The 14,947-nt window shown below is 39.1% G+C and overlaps 1 protein-coding gene across 1 annotated transcript in view; it reads right to left on the bottom strand.

Moving 5' to 3' along the window:
* The window catches only part of LOC128044628 (cytochrome P450 2J2-like), a 31,408-nt gene that overhangs the window by 7,715 nt on the left and 8,746 nt on the right, over positions 1–14,947 (bottom strand). Inside the window, exon 5 of the mRNA XM_052636962.1 lies at positions 12,605–12,781. Within this exon, the coding sequence (XP_052492922.1) occupies positions 12,605–12,781 (177 nt within the window). The remainder of the gene's footprint in view (positions 1–12,604; positions 12,782–14,947) is intronic.

The raw sequence follows: 14,947 nt of genomic DNA, 5'->3' as shown, positions 1-14,947 counted from the left end.
TTACTAAACCTTTCAAACTATGTTCAATACTCATCCCTCAACTGGCATTATGAACTATGTGAGATGGAAAGGTCATATAAGAAATCCTCAACAAATGTTTGTACTGTTATAAAGAATAAAATGAATTTCTCTGAAGTACAACAATTTTCCCATTAACATCCTCCTTTTTAGGTTAAAATTCTCTGATTCCAATAGCCATTCCTCATGGCACTTCGGCATCTTCACCACTTTCCTACAGAAGCTTCAGAGTGTCAATACTCCTCTGTGTGTGGTCACACACCTGCACACCTTATAACAAGTGAAATCTCATCCTCTCAGGAGAAATCAATGCTTCTATTAATGGTATAACAATAAAGTGAAATAGGAGACAGAGAAAGGCGCACAATTATTTCAACTGCAAGAGTTGAAAATGAGTAAAAAATTATGCCACTGTGGCAGTGATGAGTATTAACCAGAGGGCTTACTATGTTAAAGGACATACAACCTATTTGGCCTTTTCTATGCATCTTACAAATAACATTTGAAAGTGCATGAAACAGGGAGGAGGGAGGAAGGCAAAAGTGCTCCACTTGAGGCTAACCTTTGGCATCTGACTCATGTTCACTTGTACTCTGCACTGGGGAACTGGGAAAGGGGTAGTGGACTGGATATTGGTATGGCTATTAATAAAACAATGCTTCTTTTTCTTATCGGGTACAGGTCTTTGAGATATGGGCAGAGCATAGAGATTAGACTGGATAGGCAGTATTTGGGCTTTCCAAAGACCTCAATTGAAGAAAGTAGGGTAAACCACTAGACCATCCAGGTATGACCTAATCAAATACTTTACAATTATACAGTGGAAATGACATATAGATTCAAGGGATTAGATCTGATAGAGTGCCTGAAGAACTATGGATGAGGTTCATGACATTGTATAGGAGGCGGTGATCAAGAAAAAGAAATGCAAAAAGGCAAAATGGTTGTCTGAGGAGGCTTTACAAATTGCTGAGAAAAGAAGAGAGGCTAAAGGCAAAGGAGAAAAGGAAAGATATACCCATCTGAATATAGATTTCCAAAGAACAGCAAGGAGGGATAAGAAAGCCTTCCTAAGTGATCAGTGCAAAAAAACAGAGGAAAACAATAGAATGGGAAAAGACTAGAGATCTCTTCAAGAAAATTAAAGATTCTGTGGGAACATTTCATGCAAAGATGGGTACAATAAAGGACAGAAACTGTATGGACCTAACAGAAGCAGAAGATATTATGAAGAGGTGGCAAGAATACACACAAGAACTATACAAAAAAGATCTTAATGACCCATATAACCACAATGGTGTAATCACTCATGTAGAGCCAGACATCCTGGAATGTGAAATCAAGTGAACCTTAGGAAGCATCACTATGAACAAAGCTAGTAGAGGGGATGGAATTCCAGTTGAGCCATATCAAATCCTTAAAGATGATGCTGTTAAAGTGCTGCACTCAATATGTCAACAAATTTGGAAAACTCAGCCATGGTCATAGGACTGGAAAACGTCAGTTCTCATTCCAATCCCCAAGAAAGGCCATGCCAAAGAATGTCAGACTACTGCACAATTGCACTCATCTCACACACTAGCAAAGTAATGCTCAAAATTCTCCAAGCAAGGCTTCAACAGTACGTGAACCAAGAACTTCCAGATGTTCAAGGTGGATTCAGAAAAACAGAGGAACCAGAGATCAAATTGCCAACATCTGTTGGATCATCAAAAAAGCAAGAGAGACCATTCACACTGACTGCTTCTCCTGAGAAAATCAGCAAGACCTGGGGTGCTTGTGAGGAGCTTGACGCAGCACCGTCCCACCCCAAGCCGGGAGCCGGCAGGGGACATCTGCGTGCTCCAATCCACAGGCAAAATGCTTTGAAGAGCTCACCACACACACCTTTATGGTTCTCTTTAAAGAAGCCTCATGGAAGCTTGAGGAGGAGAATAAGATGGTGGAGAAGTAGATGGATATGGAGTATATATCTCTCCACAGATACACCAGGAATACACCTTCAGACACAGATGTTCATGCAGAACACCAGCTGAGAGTGGACAGGAGTACCTGACCAGCAGAAAAGAATATACGGAACCATGCAAAACTCAGTAGGATGAAGGAATGAGGGGGGAAAACAGGAGTGTTACTAGGACTGGACCTGCCCTCAGCCACTGGGGGAACTGAAAGAGGGGTCTGATCCCCACATTGGGGCAATTGTATGAGTCAGAGTAGAGACATTTATGGCTGAAAGTGAAACAGCTGATCTGTGGCAGCCTAAATGGAATGAGAGCGAGACAGTCCTTGCTGAAGCCATATGCACGTTGGATAGGGACACAGGTCCCCTGGAAGGTGCAATGGCTGGGAGATGGAGTTTAGGGATTGTGGAGCAATCCCAGGGTGAGGGCTGCTGTTGATTACAGACAGACAGATTGAGGGGATGTGAACAAGAAGATTATGGTGGGAAATGCCTGTGGAGAAAACCCGGGCAGCCATGGAAGCAAAGCAATACTTCTGAGTCACGCAGTAGTGGCTGGAGCCATCACCAAAGCCTCTCTCTCCCCACACACCAGCATCAGCAGCTGAACAATAGAGAGGCTGGCCCATCAAATGCCTGATGCACTGAACTCCAGAGTAGGACCTCACCCAGGGTGCCCCTTTAAGTGCCTGATATGCAGATCTACAGAGTAGGAGGCCAGCCAGGTGGGCCCCTCTGTGTGCCTGACGTGCCCAACAACAGAAAAGGACAGCAGGCAAGGGCCCTCTAAGTACCTGAATAAGTAGAGCTACAGAGAAAGGCTGGCCAAAGAGGCTTTCTGATCACCGGCTACAAGAGGCTTGAAAAGAGACTCTGAGAGGGCCATAACTCCTGCAATGGAGGCAGTCTACGTCCCCTCATTCTTCGTGCTGCCAGAGTCCCCGCAAGCCAAGGAGCTGTGCCACCTTCACGCTCAACTCTCAGTGGGGCAGGATCACTTCATTTGTGTCCAACTCTTTGTGACTCTGTAGACTGTGGCCTGCCAGGCTTCTCTGTCAGGGAGGGGGGTTCTCCAGGCAAGAGTACTGGAGCGTATTGGCCAATACTGGTTGCCATAGTCTTCTAGAGCACTATATTTCCTGCTGCCCTAGCTGCCAACTCCTCTGAGTACCTGGTGCTGCCAGAACCCCTGAGGCCCAAGCAGCTGGACCACTTCTGCACTTGACCCTCACAAGGGCAAACCCAAGTCCTCCAGGGCAGCCTCAGAAGCAAACTCCAGTGAACAATGGATGACCCACATGCAGAGATGGAAATAAAACCACAGTTGAAGCCCAGGGGCAGTGTGGCTAAGGAAGAAGACCCAAAATCTTCCCACCAGCTGTACAAGCTACAGATTAAACCCACATGATCAACTAGGCAGTCTCTGTGCCTATGGAATGTGTAAAAGGACACTGAGAGCTCGCACAAAAGAAAATGCACTGGTTTTGTTAGCTGTGGACATTGGAAGAAAGAACACACAGGAGTGGGACCAGATTAGAATCTGAGCTGCCCCCACAGCAGGTCCAGAGATCAGCACAGTGCATCCTAGAGAGGTGAGGTGGACTGTTACTCCCAGTGAGGGAAATGACTCTGACAGCAGTGATTCAGAAAAAAAATTTATTATTCTTATGTTTTGATTTGTTCTGTAGATTCTTTTGGATTTTTTTTCTTTTTTTTCCCCTCTTTCTGTTGTAGTTGTTGATTTTATTGGCACTATGAAATCTAATTAACTTTTTGATCTTTTTTTTCTCAGTCACATTCTTTATTGTTTTTATAAACTTCTGTCTCTATGTTGGGCTTTCACAGTTCTGTGGACTTTTCTCTTTTTCAGTTTTAGTTTTTGACTTTTTAAACCTATTATTATTTTTCTACATTCATTCCTTTGTTTTCTTTTCCTACTGTCCCTTTCCCCTTGCAGTTAATCTTTAATGTATATAAATCTACCTCTATTTAACTTTGCATATCTATTCTTTCTTTCTTCATTTTCTTTCCTTTCCTCTCAACATATTTGTTAGTTTTATTTTGCTTGCTTTATTCCCCAATTGGCACCTTGCTTTTGTTTTGCTTTCCAGTTTGTGCTTTAGTTAGTTTTATTCTAAACTGGTAGATATAATTTTTGGTTTCTTTTGTGTGCCAGGTTAATCTATTCTACTTTATTTTTGTTGGACTGTTTTGATTTTGCTTATGGGTGTGTATATATATATGTGTATGTGTATTCAGTGACACTTTTTATTGTTGTTATAAACCTCGGCCTCTATATTGGGCTTTTGCAGTTCTGTGGAGTTTTCCTTTTTCTTTCTTTCTTCTTCCTTTTTTTTAATCTTTTTTTTTCTTTTCTCTTTTTCATAATTTTAATTTTTTAAATCTACTATATATTTTTCTACATTTATTCCTTGGTTTGCCTTTCCTACTATTCTTTTATTTTGAAGTTAATCTTTAATGTATATAAATCTTCTGCATCCACATCTATTTAACTTTGCACACATCTATTCTTTCTTTCTTTCTTTTCTTTCCTCTCAACATATTTGTTAGTTTTGCTTTCATTGCTTTATTTGCACCTTGATTTAGTTTTGTTTTCCAGTTTGTGCTTTAGTTAGTTTTGCTCTTGACTGGTAAATATAATTTTTTATTTCCTTTGTTCACCTGGTCAATCTACTGTACTTTATTTTCATTGGACTGTTTTGACCTTACTGATGGGTATATATGTATATGTGTATATTCTGTTATTTTAATTATTATTTACCTGATTTTGTAACTGCCATTAGTCAGGGGTTCATCTTGGTTTCTTGGTTTCGGGTATTTGCTTTAATCTCACTTAATACCATAGCAAACCACTTGTGGAATCTTTGTTCATGACCAGAGATCAAGCCCTGAGCCTTTGGAGTGAAAGCACTGACTCCAGGACCCTAGACTACCAGAGAACTAACCCCAGGGAGTATCAAATAGTGAGAACACACACAAAGGAAGCCACTTGAATACAAAATATGGCATCACTCACTCACAGGTAGCACCCTGTGCAGGATGCTTCATCTAAACAACAAACAAAACAATACAAACCCAATCATCAGCAGACAGCATTACCACCTCACTCAGCCTTGCCCATCTGAGGAAAAACAAACAAATAAAAAAACTCAGCACGAATCCCATCCCAAGCTTACACAAACCACTGGACCAACCTTAGGAGGGCAGAAACCAAAAAGAAGAAATAATTCAACCTTGAAGCCTGGGAAAAGGAGACCTCAAACACAATAAGTTAAAAACAATAATGAAAAGGCAGAGAAACACTATGCAAATAAAGAAACAGACTAGAAACACAGAAGTCCAAATAAATGAAGAGGAAATAGGCAAACTACCTGAAAAAGAATTCAGAATAATGGTAGTAAAGATGATCAAAAACCTTGAAAACAAAATGGAGAAAATGCAAGAATCAATTAACAAAGACCTAGAAGAATTAAAGAATAAGCAAAGAGAGACAAACAACACAATTACTGAAATTAAAAATACTCTAGAACAAAATCAGTATCAGAATATCTGAAGCAGAAGAACGAATCAGTGAGCTGGGAGACAAAATTGTGGAAATAACTTCTAAAGAACAGAATAAAGTAAAAGAATGAAAAGAACTGAGGATAGTCTCAGAAAGCTCTGAGACAATATCAAATGCCCCAATATTTGAATTATAGGGGTCCCAGAAGAAGAACAGAAAAAGAAAGGGTATGAGAAAATTTTTGAAGAGATTATAGTTGAAAATTTCCCCAACATGGAAGAGGAAATAGTCAAGTCCAAGAGGCACAAAGAGTCCTATTTATGATAAACCCAAGGAGAAACACACCAAGACATATACTAATCAAACTAACAAAGACTAAACACAAAGAAAAAATATTAAAAGCAGCAAGGGAAAAGCAACAAGTAACATACAAGGGAAACCCCATTTGCTGAGTAGCTGATATTTCAGCAGAAACTGCAGGCCAGAAGGGAATGGCAGGATATATTTAAAGTACTGAAAGGGGAAAATCTACAACCAAGATTACTGTACTCAGCAAGGATCTCATTCAAAGTTAATGGAGAGATAAAAAGCCTTTCAGACAAGCAAAAGGTAAGAGAATTCAGTACCACCAAACCAGCTTTACAACAAATGTTAAAGGGACTTATATAGTTAAGAAACACAAGAGAAGAAAAAGATCTACAAAATCAAACCCCAAACAATTAAGAAAATGGCAATAGGAACATATATATCAATAATTACTTTAAATGTACATGGATTAAATACTCCAACCAAAAGACACAGACTGGCTGAATGGATGCAAAAACAAGACCCATATATATGTTGTCTATAAGAAACCCACCTCAGATGTAAAGACATATATAGACTGAAAGTGAGAGGAAGGAAGAATATATTCCTTGCAAATGGGAGGCAAAAGAAAGCCAGAGCAGCAATCCTAATATCAGACAAAATAGACTTTAAATATTACAAGAGATAAGGAAGGACACTACATAATGATCAAGGGAACAATCAAGAGGAAGGGATAACAATTGTAAATATCTATGCACCCAACATAAGAGCACCTAAATGCATAAGACAAACACTAACAGAGAAAGGAGAAATTGACAGTAGCACAATAATAGTAGGCAACTTTAATATCCAGTCACACCAATGGACATATCATCAAAACAGAAAATTAATAAGGAAACACAAGTCTTAAGTGATACATTAGATGATATGGATGTCATTCATATCTTCAGGACATTCCATCCAAATGCAAAAGAATACACCTTCTCAGATACACATGGAACATTCGCCAGGATAGACCACATCTTGGGTCACAAATCAAACCTCAGTGAATTAAAGAAATTGAAATCATATCAAGAATCTTCTCTGACCACAATTCTATGAGACTAGATATCAACTACAAGAAAAAATTGTAAGAAACACAAACACTTGGAGATTAAACAACACATTTCTAAATAACCAACAGGTTACTGAAGAAATCAAAAGGGAAATCAAAAAATTTCTAGAAACAAATGGCAATGAAAACATGACAACTCAAAACCTATGTGATGCAGCAAAAGCAGTTCTAAGAGGGACGTTTATAGCAATACAATCCTACCTCAGGAAACAGGAAAACATCAAATAGACAACCTAACTTTACATCTAAAACAACTGGGAAAAGAAAAACAAAACAAAACAAAATCCAAAAATTAGTAGAAGGAAAGAAACTATAAAGATCCAAGCAGAAACAAATGAAAAAGAAATGAAAGAAACAATAGTAAAGATTAATAAAACTGAAAGCTGGCTCTTTGAGAAGATAAACAAAATTGACAAACCTTTATCCAGACTCTTCAAGAAAAAAGAGAAGAATCAAAAATCAACAAAATTAGAAATGAAAAACAAGAGGTTACAACAGACAATGCAGTAATACAAAGGATCACAAGAGACTATTATGAACAACTCTATGGCCATAAAATGGATCACCTGGAAGAAATGGACAGATTCTTAGAAAAGTTCCATCTTCTAACACTGAACCGGCAAGAAATAGAAATTATGAACAACCCAAATACAAGCACTGAAATTGAAGCTGTGATCAAAATTTTCCCCCAAAACAGAAGCCCAGGACCACATGGCTTCACAGGAGAGTTCTATCAAACATTTAGAGAAGACCTAATGCCTGTCTTTCTAAAACTCTTTCAAAACCTTGCAGAAGAAGGAACACTTCCAAACTCATTCTATGAGGCCATCATCACCCTGATACCAAAACCATGCAAAGATAACACACAAAAAAGAAAACTACAGGCCAATATCACTGATGAAAATAGATGCAAAAATCCTCAACAAAATTTTAACAAACAGAATTCAGCAACACATCAAAAAGCTCACACATCATGATCAAATTGGGTTTATTCCACGAATGCAAAGATTCTTCAATATACTCAAATCATTCAATGTAATATACCATATTAACAAATTGAAAGATAAAAACCATATCATTTCAATTGATGCAGGAAAAGAATTTGATAAAATACAGCACCCATTTGTGATTAAAATCCTTCAAAAAATGGGCATAGAAGGAACCTACCTGGAAATAATAAAGTCCATAAATGATAAGCCTATAGCAAACATTATTCTCAAGGGTGAAAAACTGAAAGTATTCCCCCTAAGATCAGAAACAAGACAAGGGTGTCCACTTCCACCACTATTATTCAATATCATTCTGGAAGTCCTAGTTACAGCAATCAGAGAAGAAAAGGAAACAAAAGGAATCCAGATCAGAAAAGAAGAAGGAAAGCTCTCACTGTTTGCAGATGACATGATACTGTACATAGAAAACCCGAAAGATAGTATCAGAAAATTACTAGAGCTAATCAGTGAATTTAGCGAAGTTGCAGGATACAAAATCAATACACAGAAATCACTTGCATTTCTATATACTAACAATGAAAACTCAGAAAGAGAAATTAAGGAATCAATCCCATTCACCACTGCAACAAAAAGAATTAAATATCAAGGAATAAACTTACCTAAGGAAACATAAGAACTGTACACAGAAAATTATAAGACAGTAATGAAAGAAATCAAAGACAACATATATAGATGCAGAGATATTTCATGTTCCTGGGTAGGAATAATCAATATTATGAAAATGACTATATTGCCAAATGCAATCTACAGATTTAATGTGATCCCTATCAAATAACCAGAGACATTTTTCACAGAACCAGAACAAATTCATATGGAAGCACAAAAGACCCTGAATAGCCAAAGCAATCTTGAAAAGTAAGAATGGAGCTGGAGGAATCAACTTTCCTGACTTCAGATTATACTACAAAGCTACAGTCATCAAGAAAAGATGCTACTGGCACAAAAAAGAAATATAGACCAATGGAACAAGATAGAAAGCCCAGAAATAAACCCATGCACCTATGGGTACCTTATTTTTAACAAAGGAGGCATGAATATACAATGGGGCAAAGACAGCTTCTTCACTAAGTGGTGCTGGGAAAAGTGGACAGCTACATGTAAAAGAATGAAATTAGAACACTTCCTAACATCATAGAAAAAGATAAACTCAGAATGGATTAAAGACCTAAATGTAAGACCAGAAACTATAAAACTCTTAGAGGAAAACACAGGCAGAACACTCAATGACATAAATCAAAGCAAGATCCTCTAGGACCCACCTCCTAGAGTAACCAAAATAAAAACAAAAGTAAACAAGTGGGACCTGATTAAACTTTTGCACAGCAAAGGAAACTAGAAGCAAGGTGAAAAGACAACCCTCAGAATGGGAGAAAATAATAGCAAATGAAACAAATGACAAAGGATTAATTTTCATAATATACAAAGCAGGTCATACAACTCAAAGCCAGAAAAACACACAACCCAGTCAAAAAGTGGGAAGAAGACCTAAACAGACATTTCTGCAAAGAAGACATACAGATGGCTAACAAACACATGAAAAGATGCTCAACATTGCTCATTATTAGAGAAATGTAAATCAAAACCACAATGAGATATCACTTCATACCAGTCAGAATGGCCATCATCAAAAAGTCTACAAAGAATAAATGCTGGAGAGGGTATAGAGAAAAGGGAACACTCTTGCACCTTTGGTGGGAATGTAAATTGATACAGTTACTATGGAAGATGGTATGGAGATTCCTTAAAAAGCTAGGAATAAACTCACCATATGACCCAGCAATCCCACACCTAGGCATATACCCTAAAGACATATGTATCTCATTGTTTATTACAGTACTATTTACAATACTAGAACATGGAACAAACTAGATATCCATCTACAGACGAATGGATAAAGAAGTCATGTATATATACACAATGGAATATTACTCAGCCATAAAAAGGAATGCATTTGAGTCAGTTCTGATGAGGTGGATGAACCTAGAACCTATCATACGGAGTGAAGTAAGTCAGAAAGAGAAAGATAAATATCATATTCTAATGCATATATATGGAATCTAGAAAAATGGTTCTGAAGAATTTATTTACAGGGCAGCAATGGAGAAACAGACATAGAGAATAGACTTGTGGACATAGGGAGAGGGGAGGAGAGGGTGAGATCTATGGAAAGAGTAATGTGGAAACTTACATTGCTGCTGCTGCTAAGTTGCTTCAGTCATGTTCGACTCTGTGTGACCCCAGAGACAGCAGCCCACCAGGCTCCGCCGTCCCTGGAATTCTCCAGGCAAGAACACTGGAGTAGGTTGCCATTTCCTTCTCCAATGCACGAAAGTGAAAAGTGAAAGTGAAGTCACTCAGCCATGTCCAACTCTTCGCGACCCCATGGACTGCAGCCTACCAGGCTCCTCCGTCCATGGGATTTTCCAGGCAAGAGTACTGGAGTGGGTTGCCAGTGCCTTCTCCGATTACCATATTTAAAATAGATAGCCAATAGGAATTTGCTATCTGGATCAGGAAACTCAAGGGGCTCTGTGTCAACCTAGAGGGGTGGGATGGGGAGGGAAATGGGAAGGAGGTTCAAAAGGGAAGGGATGTATGTATAATTATGGTAGATTTATGTTGAGATTTGAAAGGAAACAACAAAATTCTGTAAAGCAATTATCCTTCAATAAAAAAAATTAATTAAAAAAAAAAGCAAGAGCGTTCCAGAAAAATATCTACTTCTGCTTTATTGACTCCGCCAAAGCCTTTGACTGTGCAGATCACAACAAACTTGAAAATTCTCACAGAGATTATAATACCAGACACCTTACCTGCCTCTTGAGAAATCTGTATGCAGATCAAGAAACAATAGTTAGAACGGGCATGGAACAACAGACAGTTTCCAAATTGGGAAAGGAGTATGTCAAGGCTGTATATTGTCACCCTGCTGATTTAAATTATATTCAGGTTACATTATGCAAAATGCTGGGCTGGAAGAAGCACAAGCTGGAATCAAGATTGCTGGGGGAAATATCAATAACCTTAGATATGCAGATGATATCACTCCTATGGCAGAAAGCAAGAGGAATTGAAGAGCCTCTTGATGAAGGTAAAAAGGGGAGAGTGAAAAACCTGGTTTAAAACTCAACATTCAAAAAGTGAAGATTATGGCATCTGGTCCCATTACTTCATGGCAAATAGATGGCAAAACAATGGAAACAGTGACAGACTTTATTTCTTGGGGTTCCAAATCACTGCAGATGGTGACTGCAGCCATGAAAGTAAGACACTTGCTCCCTGGATGAAAAGCTGTGACCAACCTACACAATATATTAAAAAGCAGAGACATTACTTTGCCAACAAAGGTCTATCTAGTCAAAGCTATGGTTTTTCCAGCAGTCATGTATGGATGTGAGACTTGGACCATAAAGGAAGCTGAGTGCCAAAGAATTGATGCTGTTGAACTGTGGTGTTGGAGAAGACTCTTGAGAGTTCCTTGGACTGCAAGATCAAACCAGTCAATACTAAAGAAAATCAGTCCTGAATATTCATTGGAAGGACTGATGCTGAAGCTAAAGCTCCAATACTTTGGCCACCTGATGTGCAGAACTGACTCGTTTGAAAATACCCTGATGCTGGGAAAGATTGAAGGCAGGAGCAGAAGGGGACAAAAGAGGATGAGGTGGTTGGATAGCATCACCGACTCAGTGGATATGAGTTTGATTAAGCTACAGGAACTGTTGTTTTATAGGGAAGCTTGGCGTGCTGCAGTCCATGAGGTCACAAAGAGTTGGACACAACTCAGTGATTGAAATGAACTGAAAGACCTCAAGCCAAATACTCTTAAAGCAATATCTTTATTTTGCATGTATCTATATTCTGAGTTTATGATATTCATACACTCTGAAATAGGGGAAGGAAATGGCACCCCACTCCAGTACTCTTGCCTGGAAAATCCCATGGACAGAGGAGCCTGGTGGGCTACAGTCCATGGGGTTGTGAAGAGTCAGACAAGACTGAGCGACTTCACTTTCACTTTTCACTTTCATGCATTGGAGAAGGAAATGGCAACCCACTCCAGTGTTCTTGCTTGGAGAATCCCAGGGACAGGGGAGCCTGGTGGGCTGCCATCTATGAGGTCACACAGAGTCGGACATGACTGAAATGACTTAGCAGCAGCAGCAGCAGCACCCTCTGAAATAGTGTCTCTATTTTTCCAACCCTCTGGTAGGCTGAATAATGAATCACAAAGATGCTCATGTTCTCATCTCTGGAACTGGAAAATAATTTTTGACAGAATTTTGTAGATATGATGAAATTAATGATTTTGATATGGGCTATCCTAGTGAACCCATTATAATCAGAAGAGTCTCCGTAAGAGGAGGCAAGGAGCACATTGAGAGAATACGTAAGGATGGTGGAAGAGAAGAAGCTACATTGATGGCTCTGAAGATGGAGGAAAGGGGCATAAGTTCAGGGGTACAGGTAGCTTCTAGACTCCGGAAAATCCCATCAGTGGATTCTGCCCTAAAGCCTGGAAAGAGCCAGCCCTGCCCCAACCTTGACTTGAAAAATGTTGGTTGTCTTAAGCACCAAGTTTGTGGTGATTTCTTACAGCAGCAATAAGATATCAGAATTGCCTCATTTGCCCTCTAAGAACACTATTCAGGAAAACACTCAGGTTCCCTCACCTTTTCTATTTCCTGGAGATAAGCATCAATGAAGTCTCTTGCTTCAGCAGGATTCCAGTCTCTCTTGTGGTTTTCAATCATACGGGCAACAAACATCTTCAATTTCTCCATATTACTAAAGAGTGCTTGGTGCGGACCCGGAAGGAGATTCATTATCCTTGGAAACGTATTGTAGAACTGATGGAGCAAACAAAACAGTCTTAGAGACAAGTGGGTACCAGATTTCTACTTTTGAAGACAAGGAAACCATTGCATCTCTATATGTATTTTCTTTGCTAACACTCAACCCTTGGAATCACCCTTGTCTCATCTCTGTCACACCCCTCTTTTTTCCCCTCTGGCAAAGCATTTCAGCACTCCATCCAAAATAGAACCATTTTCAGACCACTTCTCAGTACTCCATGTGTTTGTCATTCTAGGACAAAGCCCCAACATTTCTTACCTAGGTGCTTTAAGGCCTCCCAACAATTTCCCTGATTTTCTCCTCAACTCCTATCCCAGTCTATTTTCCACTGAGCTGCCAGAGAGATCACTTAACAATTTAATCAGATCATTCAACTATTTATCTTTCAATCCTGCAAAGATTTTCCATGACATTTAGAGAAATTCGACACCATTCTCCTGGCCTGGAGCTCCACATGAGCTGGCCTCTTCCACGCCTGCCCCCTCTTCTGCTATCACTCGCTGCCGTCTTACTCACTCTTAGTCTTTCTAGTCCAGCTCCGTTGGACTCTGTGAAGAGACACATGTACCCCAATGTTCATCGCAGCACTGTTTATAATAGCCAGGACATGGAAACAACCTAGATGTCCATCAGCAGATGAATGGATAAGAAAGCTGTGGTACATATACACAATGGAGTATTACTCAGCCGTTAAAAAGAATTCATTTGAATCAGTTCTAATGAGATGGATGAAACTGGAGCCGATTATACAGAGTGAAGTAAGCCAGAAAGAAAAACACCAATACAGTATACTAACACATATATATGGAATTTAGAAAGATGGCAATGACGACCCTGTATGCAAGACAGGAAAAAAGACGCAGCTGTGTATAACGGACTTTTGGACTCAGAGGGAGAGGGAGAGGGTGGGATGATATGGGAGAATGGCATTCTATCATGTATACTATCATGTAAGAATTGAATCGCTAGTCTATGTCTGATGCAGGATACAGCATGCTTGGGGCTGGTGCATGGGGATGACCCACAGAGATGTTATGGGGAGGGAGGTGGGAGGGGGGTTCATGTTTGGGAACACATGTAAGAATTAAAGATTTTAAAATTAAAAAAATAAAAAAATTAAAAAAAAAAAAGAATGGCAATGTTTAGTCTTTTGGATTTGCTATTCCTTCAATGAAGATTGGTCTTCCTCTGGAAATTGTATAACTCTAGCCTTTGTTTCATTCAGGTCGGCTCAAGTGTCACGTGCTTGGAGATATCTTACCTGATAATTCTATAATGCAGTCCTTCTGGAACCTCTTCCCATCCCCCTATTTTCTTTTATTATTTTTTTCATGGCATTTTTCTCTACTATGTGTGTGTGTATCTTTGTGTGTGCATAAAACACCCCTTTCTAGCTAGGTAGCTAGTTACGTTCAACATAGATGTGTGTTTGACTATCTGTGCATTATGATGTATTCTTCATGTGGATAAGACATTTTTAAAATTAAGTGGGTTTTGGATTTGGGAATAATAATGATATTAATGACAGTAATGAAGATGATGGTGTAATTTGAAGGACTTAGCGTAACCACTGCCATTGGGGCACCAGGGTTACTTTCCTTACTCAATTACATGAGATCTGTTGTACAGTTAACAACAGTCAGTGGATCATTATGTGGATTTGCTTCAGCATTCCCATATTTACTTGCACACATTAGGGTGCTCCATTTCATCTTTAAAGGATTGTTGTAAAAAACTGACTGAAATAAAGTATGTGAAATTGTCAGGTAAACTACCTGATCTATTTTGGGTCTCTAAAAAGTGCATATTACCCCCTGCCTCCTGCCTCATCCAACCTTTCCAGGAATTTCTTTTCCTTGGGAATAGTCAATACATGCTCACTGAGGTCCCAAACTTCCTGGATTCTGTCGTAATAGGACAGAAGAAAATGGAATAACTGAACAGGGGATGGGGTTTAGCATGATTAGAAGTGACAATAAGGAATGTTATTCAAAGGAAATACTGACAACAATAATCCTAGTAGCTCATATTCATTATGTTCCTTTAATGTGCCAGGAATCATGCTAACTGCTTTATCAGTTTGGGTGAGATGGGTCCACCAAACTCTAGGCAGTGTTGCTTGTTAAAAATGATTACAAGTAAATCTTCCATTAGGTATA

This window comes from Budorcas taxicolor, chromosome 3 (genome assembly GCF_023091745.1).
Source record: "Budorcas taxicolor isolate Tak-1 chromosome 3, Takin1.1, whole genome shotgun sequence".
In the NCBI taxonomy this organism is placed as follows: Eukaryota; Metazoa; Chordata; class Mammalia; order Artiodactyla; family Bovidae; genus Budorcas; species Budorcas taxicolor.
The sequence above is the reverse complement of the archived record's forward strand: the minus strand, read 5'-3'. Positions and strand labels throughout refer to the sequence as shown.